General features: G+C 37.1%; 3 protein-coding genes across 3 annotated transcripts; 2 read left to right on the forward strand and 1 right to left on the reverse strand.

Moving 5' to 3' along the window:
- Positions 1 to 1380: 1380 nt before the first annotated feature.
- Positions 1381 to 2568, forward strand: LOC131997393 (uncharacterized). Its single transcript, XM_059368365.1, has one exon. It carries the CDS (start codon positions 1381 to 1383, stop codon positions 2566 to 2568), a length of 1188 nt encoding a protein of 395 aa, XP_059224348.1.
- Positions 2569 to 7932: 5364 nt separating this feature from the next.
- Positions 7933 to 8393, reverse strand: LOC106093865 (pupal cuticle protein C1B-like). The gene is made up of 2 exons (XM_013261030.2): positions 8319 to 8393; positions 7933 to 8250 (listed from the first exon to the last, which is right to left on the reverse strand). Exons 1-2 carry the CDS (start codon positions 8328 to 8330, stop codon positions 7933 to 7935), a joined length of 330 nt encoding a protein of 109 aa, XP_013116484.2. The 5' UTR covers positions 8331 to 8393.
- A 7363-nt stretch (positions 8394 to 15756) lies between these two features.
- On the forward strand, positions 15757 to 16243 carry LOC106093866 (cuticle protein 38-like). The gene is made up of 2 exons (XM_013261031.2): positions 15757 to 15820; positions 15896 to 16243. Exons 1-2 carry the CDS (start codon positions 15809 to 15811, stop codon positions 16187 to 16189), a joined length of 306 nt encoding a protein of 101 aa, XP_013116485.2. The 5' UTR covers positions 15757 to 15808; the 3' UTR covers positions 16190 to 16243.
- The last annotated feature ends 512 nt before the right edge of the window (positions 16244 to 16755 follow it).

Raw genomic sequence — 16755 nt, forward strand, 5'->3', positions numbered from 1 at the left:
AATAACACATTTCATCGAACTATAAAAATGTCGCCGAATGATGTGAATTCCTTAAATGAGAAATCACTTTTAGATTCAGTCTACAACAACCTCAAGGTATTTAAAAGACCAAAGTTTAAAATCAATGATAATGTGCGAATAAGTAAATATAAACAACATTTTGAAAAAGGATATACACCAAATTGGACTACCGAAATATTTACAGTTAAATCTATTAAAAATACAAATCCTAATACATATATACTTAAGGACTATCAAGGAAGGGATATAGAAGGTGGTTTCTATGAATATGAGCTATCAAAAACCAAATTTCCACACACATATTTAGTGGAAAAAGTGATTAGAAGGAGAGGAAATAGACTTTATGTAAAATGGTTAGGATTTTCTTCAGAGCATAACTCTTGGATAAATGCTAATAATATTTCACAATAAAAGAATAATCAATTACATAAATCATTTATTCTAACGTCAACCGTAGAGATGTCGATAACATTAACCTTAAATGATGAAAAATCAGTACTTGTCGCCAACTACTTTCCACCAATAATTTTGAAACAAAGCTATGTTTGCGGTTTAATAAGTTTTGATACATATCACTCAATACCAAATGTTGATGAAGAGAACAATAAATTTCATATAGGTGGACATGAAATAACTATTCCTCTTGGATCATATGAATTTTCGAATATATCTGAGTTAATAACGGATGAATATCGCAAGCTTAATAAAAAAAATGGAAATCTTATTATGAAAGCAAATTACAATACACTTCAAACATATCTGAAGAGTACGCTTGATCCAATTTATTTTGATAAAGAAAACACTATTGGTTCATTATTAGGTTTTAGTAAAAGAGTACTTGAATCGAATGTTGATCACTATTCTGATAAAGTGATAGAAATTACAAAAGTAAACACTATAGTTATTGAGTGTAATATTGTAACAGGATCCTATATAAACAACAAGTCAGCGCACACTCTTCATCAGTTTTCACTCGTCGTTAGCCCAGGATATAAAATCACGGAAAATCCTACTAACGTTATATATCTACCTGTTAATACAAACACAATAAATACCATTGTTTTGAAAGTTGTTGATCAATCTGGAAAATTGATAAACTTTCGTGGGGAAAAAATTTCAATTAGATTACACTTGAAACCATCTAAAGAATGATAATATTTAACAAAAAGGAGGTATTTGCGGATATAACAATCACTCAACCATCAACTTTGAAGGGATACACAACTAAAATATCACATCACCACAACAGGAAACATAAAGGATTAAAAAGGAAAAAGAGAAATATTTTAAGTAAAACTAACCAAGAGTTCCTGGAAAGTTTGGGTTTCACACTAAAATAATAAAGGGTTGAGTTTAAAAATGAGTAACATTATTAATGTTTTACAAAAACCACAATTTGATAATGCTATAATAAGAAAGGAGTATCACAGCTATATATCATATTTACAATCATTTCAAAATAATGATGAAATTAGGATTTCCATTCAAAACCAAGACCTGTATGTCGTTCCTGGTGAGAGTTTTTTATACATTGAAGGTTTTGCAACAAAAGCGGACTCTACAGTATCAGCATCGATAAAGTTATTAAACAATTGCATAGCACACTTATTTGATGAGATAAGATATGAACTTAATGGTATAGAAATTGATCGTACACGTCATTTGGGTATAGCAACAGAAATAAAAAATTATGTATCATTAAATGAAAGCGAAAGTCGAAATCTAGTCAACGCAGGATGGGCTCCATTTAATACAGATGATCTTACTCTTGTGAGTGGATATTTTAATTTTTGTGTTCCACTGAAAATGCTTCTTGGATTTGCTGAAGATTTTGATAAAATTATAGTTAATGCTAAACATGAATTAATTTTATTGCGATCAAAAGATGATACGAATGTATTGAAATCTATCATTTCCAGTGAAACCTGTAAACTATCAATTTTAAATATTACATGGAAAGTTCCACATATTCAACTTGCTGATGTATACAAGCTGCAAATGCTTAAAGTAATTAATAACCGTCAACCACTAAATATATCATTTAGAACATGGGATATGTATTATTATCCTGCAGTTCCATCGAATACAAAAGTTTTATGGAATGTTAAGCTTGCAAATGAAAATGAGCGACCACGTTTTCTTCTTTTAGGATTCAAAAGTAGTGAAAAAAAATTTATTCACTGTGATATAACAAACATTAAGGTTCATTTGAATTCTGATACATATCCATATGATGATCTTAACCTCAAGTTTGATAGGAACCGTTTCGCCCTACTTTATGATATGTATATAAAATTTCAACAAAGCTATTATACACGTGAACCGCAACCTCTATTAACGCGCGAAAAATTCAAGGGTGAAGCACCGATTATTGTTCTTGATGTAACACATCAAAATGAAACAGTAAAAACTGGCCCCATCGATATACGAATTGAATTGGAAACATCTAAAAATATATCACCGAACACATCTCTATACTGTTTAATTATTCATGATAAAATGTTTGAATATATACCTCTAACAAATGAAGTAAGAAAATTATTGTAAATGTAACTATATTTTTTATCTATAGAAATCATAAAATAAATAAAAAGCAAAAACAAACACAAACAAAATGATTTTTTTTATTAATAATGTAAAATTAATATATAGGTGAGTTGTTTAAATGTAAAGAGGGAGAGGTAGAATTATTGTTTAAATATAAAGAGGGAGAGGGAGAGGTAGAATTATTATAAATATAAAGAGGGAGAGGGAGAATTAATGTCGAGAAGAGAAAGAGAATTTTTATTTCGTGTTTGCTTTACATTTATAGAATATATAAGGTTGGGTATTTATACTACATTAATTAGTATCTCTCCAACACACCTCCAATAGTGTAGATATAAGAAAATAATAAATTAACATAATGAAATTATATTGGGTATTACTTTGTTTTGTTATACTTCATGTAACAATTCATAATTCATTATCATTGCCAGTTGTATTTGATTCCACAACTGATTCAGCGTTATCCATTACATCTGATCCTACAATCGACTTAAATTCAAAAACCGTTGAATTTAATTTAACACTACCAAACAAAGATATTCTTAAAGTAAATATTTCATTTGTTATGATGAAAGAAAGTGAAATATTAGAAAACAGAGATGATTTTTATATAAAAAATGAAACAGATGATGCAGACTTATCAACTAGCACCACTACAATAATTCCTATAGAAAGTGAAGAAAAATATTTTACTGTCGATGAAGCTATAGAAGCATTTCGCAAAAGGTTAATTACAAAAGAAGCAGATATTGGTGGTATACTGGATGCTGCAGAACCTTTTTATCGTCATTTTAATTTACAATATGAAGATTTAAATATACCAATCCGTTGTACTTATGATAGTAACTACATGTTACGTCAACTAAAAATAAGTTGTTTTGAATATCGTGAAATTGAACAAGAACGAATTTTAAGTAATGGTGAAATTGAGAAAGTTCGAGTTCAAGATCTCAAAAAACATTTAGAAAATATTGTAATAACTGATATTGAGAACTATACTCAAACATATAAAATGGAAATAAGTTAGAAAACAGCAATTAGTTCTCTTATATACATTGAATTGAATAGTAGTATGTATTTAAATAAATTAATATACGTTGTTGTTTTAATTATCATATATAGAATATATCCTAGTATTCAACAACAACAACAACAATACTATCCAATACCTTACAATAGATGTAATCAAAATCATCAATATGATAGATATAATACCAATCAAAATGCTATTTTTGATGGTGACACTAGTAAACGTATAGAATTTCGAATAAAACTATCAAATAATACAGGAGCAAGAGTATATTTATCAATTCAATTATTAAATAATGCAACAATCGATGAGTCACTAACAACAACAACAACACCGAGAAATAGTCAAACGGATAGACCTAAAATTTTTACTATTGATGAAGCCATTGAAGTATTTAGAAAAGACTTAATAGAAAAGGAAACTAATATTGGTGGGATCATTCAAAGTTCTACAGTATTCTACCGTCATTTCAACTTAAAATATGAAAATGTAGAAATTAGACTCATATGTAGCTATTACAGTAACTACACATACCGCAAACTCAACATTTATTGTTTTGAGTATAATGCTAATAAATTTGAGTATAATTACAAATATAATCAAAGTACGAATGAATTTAACCCATTATTTGAAAGGGAAGAAAATGGTATAAATATCAGGACGCTTGATGTTAATGATTATTTGCAAACGTTACACATGAGTATACAGTAGTTCTCACCGGAATAAGAAAAAAAGCAATATGATTAAAGAAATATATAATTTTTTAAAAACATTTACCAATATCGTTTCCGAAGAAGATAAAAATAAATTAATTAATATAAAATCTCATCTGGAATTTGTGGATAGTTTAAAATGTAAAGAAAGTAAATTTGGTAACCACTATGACTGCTGTGTTTGGTCAAATGATAACGCACAATGTGGTCCAGATACATGTAATTGTATATTCTATGATATGGATAAAAGAAAGGGAGAGGCAGCTGCTGCGAAAATAATTAAAAATTATAAAAATATTTACAATACAGTTAAAAACAATCATTGTAATTTTAACAACCGATGAGTAAAAATGTCTAAAAACAATTTCATAATTATAGATGTTCAAGGTTTTTTCTTAAATAATAAATTTATTGCGAAGGAAATTTGTATTTTTGAACATAATCAGACAATTAAAAAGTTTATTATATACCCCCCTTGCAAATTTTCTTCCTTATCATTAAAGGAAAAGATTACAAATAACTGGCTTACGAAACATTTTCATGGGTTGAGATGGAATGATGGTAACATAATTTTTAAAGAATTTAACGATTATTTAAATAAATTTATAAAAAAACAAGAAAATCTAACAATATTTGTGAAAGGATGTGAAAAACAAAAATGGATAAAGCAATTAATAGAAGAAGATATAAATATAATAAATTTAGATGATGCTAACTGTTCAAACATATGTAATCTTTATAAAAATAATTTGCATATGAAAATTTGTAGTTATCATAAACAACACCCTAATTATAGATGTGCTGAAAAAAATGTTATTTTATTAAGTCAATTTATTAATGTTTTTTTAAAATAAAGCAAATAAAATAAAAACATATCGTTTTTTCTTTATTTAGGATATATAAGGCTATGTAATGTAAGTATACATTAGTTCCTTTTTTCATTTTGTTGGGGTAACTTCTCAAAGAAAATGATATTATCAACGAATATAAAATATCTATTAAAAGAATACAACTCCTACATTGATAAGGAACATAAACAATTTTTTGAAGAGATGATTGAAGAATTAAGGATATATAAAAATGTATATACTTCATTTATACAAACAACACATGGAATTCATACATGGGACTGCAAGCTGAACTCGATAGAAAATATAAATATTTGTAGTTGTATAATTAAATATAATCGTTACATCCTATTACAAAAACTCTACAATTTATACTATCGCATTCTTTGCAATAAAAGTGTAATCAATTCTTAACTTCAACTTGAATTTTTTTAATTTCCTTTACCGCAATTGGGTTTAGTAATATGTGTGGTATAGCAAATATTAATAAATATAAGTTAACCACCCTGTTCGCCCCTCTTCCTTAATGGAATGTTCATGGGCACATTTACATTGTTGCATTGCATTTGCATACGTTAACCACTATACCACCCTAGTACAGAAAACTTTTCAATTTATGTTATAGCAGCACTTTTGAGTTTGAGCTTTGTTATTTTCTTCACCACCATGATTTAAATTAACTTCAACTTGAATTTTTTTAATTTCCTTTACCGCAATTGCGTTTAGTAATATGTGTGGTATAGCAAATATTTATAAATATAAATGATTGAAATTTTAAATTATGAGTAAGCATAGCAGGTATTATATGTTATCCACTGAAAACATGTTTACATAACACCCTAGTACAAAAACTGTTGCAGGCATATGTGGTACAGTATATTTTATAAATATATATTAACCACCATAACACCCTACCATAAAAACTTGAAACCAATTATTAATTTCAACTTGAATTTTTTTAATTTCCTTTACCGCAATTGCGTTTAGTAATATGTGTGGTATAGCAAATATTTATAAATATAAGTCAATCACTAAATCATCCTAGAACAGAAAACTTTTCAATTTTTATTATCGCAACACTTTTGAGTTTGAGCTTTGTTATTTTCTTCACCACAATGATTGAAATTTTAAATTATGAGTAAGCATAGCAGGTATTATATGTTATCCACTGAAAACATGTTTACATAACACCCTAGTACAAATAATTTTTTACTCTTGTTCTTCCTGGGAAAAAATAGAACTACACTGACCACAATTATTTCATCACACTCCAGTGTGGTGGTCACACAACATTCAACATTAATCATAAACTCTCACACTCAAACCAAACTATAGCCTGCGGTCAGCAATCTACATCACCCACCCTCCAACACTAGTTGAAGTTGGGCGATGAGTCATCATCGAAATCTGCCACTGCGCCCTGCGATCTGCGCCCTGCGATCTGCGCCCTGCGCCCTGCGATCTGCACCCTAATGTCCGTCCACACATTTCAACCGGCGGCCCGTATGTGGTCATACCCCCCTGCGGTCGCCACCTGCGCTACGATCGGCTGCGGTTGCGGTCGGGTGGGGTTATGACGTCATCAATGGGGTGGGGTGGGGTGCGGTTATGACGTCATCAATGGGGTGAGGTGGGGTTTGCGGTTTGGGGTGGGGTGGGGTTTGGGGTGGGGTGGGGTTATGACGTCATCGATGACTCATACTCTCGATGCTCAAAGTTCCAAAACCCCCTTATATATACTACTTATGAGGTTACCGAAGTCGGCTTTGTAGTCAACGAAAAAACGGTAGGTGTTGTCCAGATATGGTAGTTGTTGTGCTTCTCGAGACTTTTCCAGGACTTGACGTAGGGTTAATATGTGGTTTATGGTGGATTAATCAGGCCTAAAGCTGCATTGATAGGGCCCAATGATTTTGTTGTCTTTAGATTAAAATCTTTCACACAGTTCGCTCGTTAGTATGTTGTATGTGATGGGGAGGAGACTTATTCCTCTGTAGTTGGCACATACTGTATTGTCCCCTTTCTTGTGTACGGAACATGATACGCTGAGGATCCAATCATTGGGTTTGCGTTCGTCTAGCCAATTTGCGTAGATGAGCTGATGTTTATGCCTTATCAGTTTCTCACGTCCGTTTATAAACAGTTCAGCCGGCAAACCATGGGTTCCAGCTGCCTTATTGTTTTTCAGCTGGGTTACTGCTACCTGGCCTTGTTCTCCATCAAAGATTGGTTGTGTGGTATACTCATGGTCACCATCGTCGGATACTAGCAGCTTAGAAAAGTTATATTTCCCTTTCTTCAGCACACTATCGGTATTTGTTACCTGATGTCCTTGCTTGCCTTTGCAGCAGGATGTGCCTGTACCAAAAGCACCGGTTAGATGTTTAATAATTGATATAACAGGTTTTGTACCGATTCGAACCATACTTCACACATCTATTGGAAGTCATAGAAGAAGTCATTGTGCAAAATTCCAGCCAAATCGCCCCCTAGGGGCTCAAGAAGTTTAATCTGGAGATCAGTTCATATGGGAGCTATACCTTAACGTGGACCGATTTGCCCTATTTACAAATCCAGCCGACCTACGTTAATAGAACCTATTAAGTATTGCAGTAACCACATTTTCATTATCATCTCATAAAATCTCATGAAATATGTAAACATTTTCACAGGATCTCAGCACACATTTTAGCTCCAATGAAAATGAAACTTCTTTTAGTTACTTAAAATTGATAATCATCACAGTCGTTTATTCAAATTCACATTCTCTGATTTACTTTTTCAACAATAAAGGAGCAGCGAAGGGTGTGGCAGCAGCTACAACTGGGGCAGCAGCATATGCGGCTGGGAAGGCAGCAGAATGGGCAACATGATGAGCATTGTAGCTGGAGGCATATGGAGCAACATAGGCAGCACTACCAACAACAGCAGCAGCAGGAGCGGCATAGGCCAAAGGAGCCGAATACGCCAAGGGTGCAGAGTAAGCCAAAGGTGCAGAATAAGCCAAAGGAGCAGCACTATAAGCCAAAGGAGCAACTACACCGGGTTTGGCAGCAACAACAGCCAAGACAGCGAAAAAGCAAACAGCGATCTACAGAAAAATATTCAAATTTAAATTCAACTCATTAGGGGATTTGTTTTTACAGTTAATACACTTACGAATTTGAACATTTTGTTGAAATTAGGTTGTTTTGTTTTGATGGACAATTTGAAATTGATACCAAGTAAGCTATAGGCTGTTTGTTTTTATAGCTTAATTTTATTGAAAAAAATTAAAGCTACATACCTTTTGGTTATTTATGCATGGCATGTATTTTAAAGGTTGTTTTGTTGAGCTTTCCCAAAAAACACGCACAATTATAAGACACAAAATGCCTTTGGACAGTAATGTTGGGAAGTTAAATAAAACACAGTTATGGATTTTGCTGACGTTGTTATTGTAAATCGTTGCTTGAGTAACGGAAATATTTTTATACCCACCACCATAGGATAGGGGGTATATTCATTTAGTCATTCCTTTTGTAACACATCGAAATATCCTCTTCCATCCCTACAAAGTATATATATTGGATTGCCCAAAAAGTAATTGCGGATTTTTCATATAGTCGGCGTTGACAAATTTTTTCACAGCTTGTGACTCTGTAATTGCATTCTTTCTTCTGTCAGTTATCAGCTGTTACTTTTAGCTTGCTTTAGAAAAAAAGTGTAAGAAAAGTATATTTGATTAAAGTTCATTCTAAGTTTTATTAAAAATGCATTTACTTTCTTTTAAAAAATACGCAATTACTTTTTGGGCAACCCAATATATATTTGGGATCGTTGTAAAATTCTAAGACGATTTATCGATGTCCGTGTGTCTGTCCGTCCGTCTTTTGTAATCACTCTACAGCCTTCCAAAATAGGACATTGAGCTGAAATTTGGCACAGATATGTCTCTTTGATGCACGCTGGATATAGCTGCTATATAGACCGATCTGCTGGTCTAATGCTCATAGATGCTTTATTTTTTTTTTATCCGATTTCGTTTAAAATTTGAAGTAGTGACTTATTTATGTTAGGCTTTTCGACCTCCGTGTCCTATATGGTTCAGATCGGTTTATATTTGGATATAGCTGCCAAAAAGACCAATATTTTGCTCTACAAAATTGAACAGTGACATACTTTTATTAGAGCACTCAATGTCCGTGCCGAATTTGGGTGCATAAGTTCAATAAGTCAAATTTTCACCGGATTGTGACGAAAGGTGGTTTACATATATACCCTAGGTGGTGGGTATCCAAAGTTCGGCCCAGCCCAATGCAAGTGATTTGCTGGCTTGCTGTACATAAGAATATTTTAGGAAACGAGAAAGCAGACATGCTTGTGAGATTGGGTGTAAATCCCAGTACAGCCCGTGCATCAACCTAGACCGCAGATCCCATCTACGGCCAATGAGCCTATGCTAGACTCCCTATTCAAGCCCCAATTCAACTTAGTATCCAGAATAACCCAAAAAAATCTAGCCGATCTGAACAGTCTCAAAGTTGTACCCTGCAGCCTTGGCAGTCTGAACTCAGGCCGCAGATCCCATCTACTACCGATGAGCCTGTGGCACAAATAGAGAGCAGCGAAAGCCTTCCTTATGCGGGACTTCAAATCAATTTACAATCCAGAATAACTCAAAGAAATCTAGCCGATCTGAACTGTCTCAAAGTTGTTCCCTGCAGCCTTGGCTGTCTGAAATCAAGCATCTTGCTCTTTCTCGTGAACAATACTAACTCAGTCTTCCCGGCGCTCATCAGCCCAAGAAGTCGTTGCCCCAAGAGCAGTAAGCAAAACCACCGACAGGGTATCCAGGAAATTCCCGTTGGGCAGTATGACCAGATCGTCAGCGCATACCTTGACCCCTAGGGTCTGAAGTCTCCTGAGAATCTCGTCGTCCAGAAGAATCTATAGCAGTGGAGAAATAACTCCACCCTGTGGCGTTCTTCTGGTCGCATTCACCTTCACCGAAGTGGCCCCGATGGTGACCGCGATTTCTCTATGCAGAAGCATAATCATTATCTACCCAGCAATACCATTCTCCACAAGCGCATTTCTCAAAGCCGCCCTTATGCAGACGCATGAACATTGTTAAAAGCCTCTTCAATATCCAGAAATGCTGCCAACGCGAAATCCTTAAACTAAAAATTTCTCTCCAGTAGACACCACGAAGTGCCGATCAGCCCTTAATATAAGCATGTTGACACCTGGAAAAGTAATCTCCTCCTAGCTTACTCCTTATGTTAAAATCCACAAGAAGGAAGAGAGACTAATCGGTCGGCACTCCATTGCAGCTTCCCCATCTTCTGTATAAATACTACCCTTACCCTCCTCCACGATAAGGGCACATACGACTACCTGATACACGCCCGAAACAATGCGACGCACCTGTCTGCCAGATAGTCATAGCCCATCTGCAACATCATAGGAAAGATACCATCTGGACCAGCAGACTAATACGGTCTAAAAGTGGCCAATGTCCAATGAATATTTTTATGGGAGACCAAAGCTTCTGGGTCATTGTCCTCCACCACCTCTAATTCCCTTCCATTTTGATCAACACAGGACCGCAGCCAGGAAAGTGTTTTTCCAACAAATGAGTCAAAGAGTTTCGATACTTTAATATTTCTTACTCATGCGTTCCCGTGCACTGTCCACATTCATATTTTGTAACGAAAATGGCTGTTATTACTATGTTATTGGAAAGGACCCTCTCCTTCTTTCACTAGCTTATTTTATCTAAGCCCTATACTAGCACGCTCAGGAAATAAGTCCTGATTGGGGATGCTGGTACGGCCTTTCAGATATTTCGCCCCAATGTGGATATCATATTGGTGCTCTACTCCCAAATACCTTTCATTTGAGCCTTATATTGCTATGGTCGGTAAATGTGTTCGGTATGGGGGTATTTTTGGGGGTGAGGCGGACCCCTATATGTCAGATTCCAGCTCTAGTCACAAAAATCTTTTATTTGAGCCCCATATTCACAATATTGGACTATATTCTCATTTAGCGGGCTTTGGAGGTGGCGCCCTATACAAGCACGCTTAGGAAATAAGTCCTGATTAAGGATGCTGGTACGGCCTTTCAGATATTCCGCCCCAATGTGGATTTCATATTGGTGCACTACTCTACTTCTTTCATTTGAGCCTTATATTGCTATGGTCGGTAAATGTGTTCGGTATGGGGGTATTATTCGGAGTGAAGCGGATTCCCATAAATCAGATTCGAGCTTTAGTCTCAAATATTGTACATTTCTATATTTCCATTTGGCGGCTTTTGTTGGTGGGGCGTCCCCCCTAGATATAAATAAACCAAATTTCGCTTAAATTGCCCCACTCTGAGATGAGTTTGGGGGTGGGGAGGCGTCGCAGACCCAAAGGAATAAATTTTGACGTCATATTTGTACTCTACTTTTAAAATACCTTCCATTTGATACCCATATTACCTAAAGCGGAAAATTGTCCCGTTGGGTGGCGTTTTTGGGGGTGGAGGACCCCCTTGACACTTAAGGTGAAATTTTAATGCCAAGTTTGTACTCTACTCTTAAATACCTTTCATTTGATACCCATATTGTACCAATCGGTAAACACGTCCGTTCGGGTGGGTTTTGTGATGGGGCGTTCCCCCCAGATTATTTGACCCCAATTTTTTATACCAAGCTCAAAATTGGCATACAAAATTTCGATTAAATCGGTGCACCCATCTCGCCAAATGTTACTTAGGTACCGGTTTAGGCACCTAAGTAATATTCAGTAGAAGGGATGACAGTAGGGACCTCAGTCATTTGTGGCGACGTAACTGTGCCTGACCCGAAGAGATGCACCAGGTTGTTCAATTGTCAACTAATGGAGCATCCGGAGAGGGACAAGGCAAGGAGGAGAGCCATGCGCCGTATCGGTGTGGTCTATGAGCCGATGGACAGCCATCATAAATTACCATGGACGAATTTACGAATGTCATCCGCGGCGCCAAGTCCCCAACGGAATCTCTACACTGATATTGGAGAAATTGGATCTACCTGGAGTCGAGTACCTTACAACTGTCCTCAGTCTGTCTTTGAACACTTTTATAGTATCTGATGTCTGGAAGATGGCCAGAGTGATTCTGCTACTGAAGCCTGGAAAGGACCCCAGTAAGGGGGAGTCGTACAGACCGAACTCCGTTCTCTCACCAGTAGCCAAGACGCCCGAGGGACTATTACTCCCAGGCATCGTTGGTGAATTACTATTCGCCGAGCTTCAGCATGGATTTCACAGACTGCAGAGCACAACAAATATTTGGCATGCCATCACCGCACACATTTGCTGAGACTTCAATCAGCCCAGGCCATGTGATAGGACGGACCTATCGAAGGCATTCGACACCATAGTAAGCCATGCAAAACTATTTGAGGACATCGCCAACAAGTACCTCCAGCCAGGCCTGAAACGCTGGGTCGCGAATTATCGGCCTGGTCATTTGGTCATCTGTTCCGCCAGTCATTTGAGGTAATTGAGGGATAATAAGTCGAAACACCGTAAAGCGAAACAGGGAGTTTGGCAATGTTTAACCTCTGCTAATCCTCTATTCCACCCTCTGCAGATTGCATAGAGTATCACATGCGGACGATTGCACGATCACGGCATGAGGCGCCTAGCCATTGTTGACATCTGCGATAGGTAAAACGTTAATCTCAACAAATTTGTTTGAGGTGCTGGCTAAGAAACCTTGTGGAACATGTACAACTACCATTGGCCGGTCTGTGATAGCTTATGCAGCGCCTGTGTGGTCTCGTCAGCTCTGTGAAACGCAGTGGAATAATATTCAGACTGGTTGTCTCCTCAGTTCTAATGTGGACCACCTCCATCAGGAGTCAAAGATCCTGCCAGTGCGAAGGCATAACTACATGCTGTCTAAGCAATACCCTTTTGTGCTGTTATCACAGAGACCATCGAAGTCATCATCTTGTGAATAGGTGTTCATCGCCCAGAAACCTTAAGGTGGATCTACATGATCCAGAGCGTGAGATTTAGTGCTAAAACAGAGAACTTCGAAATCAAGCGGGTCTGGACAACATTCATGCAAACAAGGTGGCAGATTTGGTGAATAGCGACCAGGAATATGATGCTTGGAGGGGCAAACTTCTCACACATCAATGAGTGTTGTCCATTTCAAGTTTAGGCTCAACGATAATGGGTCTTCTTATTGCCGGGTCCGAACGTAGTGTCGCACTGCTGCACCTCTTATGGGAAGAAGTTCTTACATAGCTGCCATACCATTTTTATACACAGCAACATAGTATGAGGTCGCAGATCAATATTTCGAGGTGTTACATACGGAATGACTAGGTTAGTATACCATCTAGTCATTCCGTATGTAACACCTCGAAATATTGATCTGCGACCCCATAAAGTATATGTATGTGTTTCTGATAGTCTGGACATTTTTAGTTGATCTAGCCATGTCCGCCCGTCTGTTGAAATCACGATAGTGGTCGAACGCGTAAAGCTAGCCGCTTGAAATTTTGCACAGATACTTCTAATTGATGTAGGTCGTTGGGGACAGCTAATGAGCTGTATGGGTAAAAATTTGGATATAGCTCCCATATAAACCGATCTCCCGATTTGACTTATTTAGCCCCTAGAAGCCGCAATTGTTATCCGATTGGGCTGAAATTTGGCACGTAGTGTTCTGTTACGACGTCCAATAACCGTGACAAGTACCGTTAAAATCGGTCCATAACCTGATATAGCTCCCATATAACCCGATTTAACATCTTGAGCTGCTGGAAGTTGCAAGTTTTTGTCCGATTTGGCTTAAATGTTGTACTTAGTTTTTTGTTGCGACTTTCAATGACAGAACCAAGTACGGTCCAAATCGGTTCATAATCTGACATAGCTCCCATATAACCCGATTTCCCTATTAAACATCTTGAGCTCCTGGAAGTTGCAATTTTTGTCTGATTTGGCTTAAAGTTTGCACAAAGTGTTCTGGTATGACTTCCAACGACTGTGCCAACTATGGTCCAGATATAAACCGATCTCCCGATTTGACTTCTTGAGCCCTTACAAGCCACAATTTTTGTACGATTTGGCTAAAATTTAGCTTGTAGTGTTCTGTTACGACTTCCAGCAACTGTGCCAAATGCGGTTCAAGTCGGTCTATAACCTGATATAGCTCCCATTTAAACAAATCTCCCGATTTGACTTCTTGAGCCCCTGGAAGCCGCAATTTTTGTTCGACTTGGCTAAAATGTTGTACGCAGTTTTCTGATACGATTTTTAACGACTGTATCAAGTACGGTTCAAATCGTTCTATAACCTGATATAGCTGCCATATAAGCCGGTCTGGGATCTTGACTTCTTGAGCCCCTAGAGGGCGCAATTATAATCCGGACTCGAATTGGCTGAAATTTCACACAATGACTTCTACTGTGGTCTCCAATATTCAATTCGATTATGGTCAGAATCAGACCATAACTTGATGTAGCTCCAATAGCATAGCCATTATTTTCTTTTATCTTTTATTGCCCTAAAAAGAGACAAATGGAGGGTATATCAGATTCGGCTCGGCCGAACTTGGCACGCTTTTACTTGTTTTCTAATGTTTTCGCCAGGATCCGAACCTGGGCGTGCAGCGCCATAATTGAACATGCTAACTTTTGCGCTACGGTGGCCTGCGCCTTCCATTGCACCTGATGAAATTGACCTCCCCGGCAAGCAAAAGTAGTTCTGGCTCAATTACGTTCCGGCAGATGCAGCTGTCTCAACTCCTACAGAGCAAGGATTGATACCAATTTGCAGGATGTAAGTCCCGAATGTGACCTGATACCACACGACACACATCACCAGTGTAACTGTCCAGCCAGATCCACACGTCTCAACCCAGATCCCTCTTGCCGCACGCCACCTTAGTCTCAGAATTGTGGGATCTGGATATTCTACAAAATCAAGCAGACCAAAGATAGAACACAATACACTGTTACAACTATAACAACAACAACCTACACAAGTAAGAAGTATCTGCGGAAAATTTCAAGCGGATATCTTCATTCATTCGAACGCTATCGTGATTTCGACAGACGGGTAGATGGTCAGACGAACGGACTTGGCTAGATCGATTCAGAATGTCGAGACAATCAAAAATTTATATATTCTATGGGTTCTCAGATCAATATTTCGAGGTGCTCCAAACGGAATGCCTAGATAAGTGAAGCCCCCATCCTATGGTGTTGGGTAAAAAAAGGTCTTTTGGTTCTGTGTTTTAAGCTACTAATGACTAAATTTGAATAACTTATTGTTGCCTTTCAAAAGGAAAGTCCTTCACATATCTCTGGGACTATGTGGTTAATTAGTTCTTGTTTTTTCAGGGAACCTTCTATACATCAGGTGTGTGTCGGAATCCATAACTGTATGTTGGACTTCCATCTAAACACTTCAAAAATACGCATTGTGTGAATGTCTCTTTTTGTTTGCGTTTGAATAAGGTAGCCGCAACAACCTTAAAAATACATGCCATGCATAACTAAATCACTATGCAGTTTAAAATCTACTCCGTGGAATTTTAGTATAAAACCCATATTCTACGGCATATTTGGTATCAATTTCAAATTGTCCATCAAAACAAAACAACCAAACTTCAACAAAATGTTCAAATTCGTAAGTTGACCAAATAAAAAAACCGAAAAGCAATTAAACTGATTTTAATCTGTAATATTTTTTTCTTATTTATAGATCGCTGTTTGCTTTTTCGCTATCTTGGCTGTGGTTGCTGCTCAACCCGGTGTGGTTGCTCCTTTGGCCTATAGCGCCGCTCCTTTGGCCTACTCTGCACCTTTGGCTTATACCGCACCTGCAGCCGCTGTTGTGGGAAGTGCAGCCTATGTTGCCCCCTATGCCTCCAGCTACAATGCCCATCACATTGCCCATTCTGCTGCCTTCCCTGCCGCCTATGCTGCTGCTCCAGTTGTACATGCTGCTGCCCCCATTGCTGCACCCTTTGCCGCTCCTTTGTTGTTGAAAAAGTAAACCAAAGAATGTGATTTTGAATAAAATGCTGTGATTATCTTCCGATTTGAGAAATACAATATGGTTTTTATTTAGAAGCAAATATGGCATGTCACTATGGACGTATACCTAAGCCAGCAATCGGCTTGCTGTGTGCTCTAAATACCGATAAGTAACTCCGAAAACTCCGTACACCTAAGCCAGCAATTGGCTTGTTGTGTGCTCTACATACCGAAAAGTAACTCTGAAAAATCTATGTCAGGAACTCAATGCTGTACACAACATCTCTCAAACCTCAAAGTTGGTTCAATAGTGGTATACGAACCTAAGTGTCATAGTCTTTTAGTAGCGAAAGTCGACCATTGACATAGGATATGTTCCAACAACCAGTTGGATAGAATCGAAACGCGTAAAAACGTGCTAATTTCCCTCCCTCATACCTCAGTTTTCAAAAAAGCCAGATCTAGGAGATACGTGCACCGAGTTAAGCGAAATTTTGTATGCCACCTTATGGTACCCCAAAATTGGTATAACATTTTGGGTTCAAATAACCTGGGGGGACGCCCCATCCCAAACCACACTCGGAC

This window comes from Stomoxys calcitrans, chromosome 1 (assembly GCF_963082655.1).
Source record: "Stomoxys calcitrans chromosome 1, idStoCalc2.1, whole genome shotgun sequence".
Classification (NCBI taxonomy): Eukaryota; Metazoa; Arthropoda; class Insecta; order Diptera; family Muscidae; genus Stomoxys; species Stomoxys calcitrans.

What these genes read in the sequence shown, in the direction of transcription:
- LOC131997393 (XM_059368365.1), top strand. Translation starts at nt 1,381, where the DNA reads ATGAGTAACATTATTAATGTTTTACAAAAACCACAATTTGATAATGCT.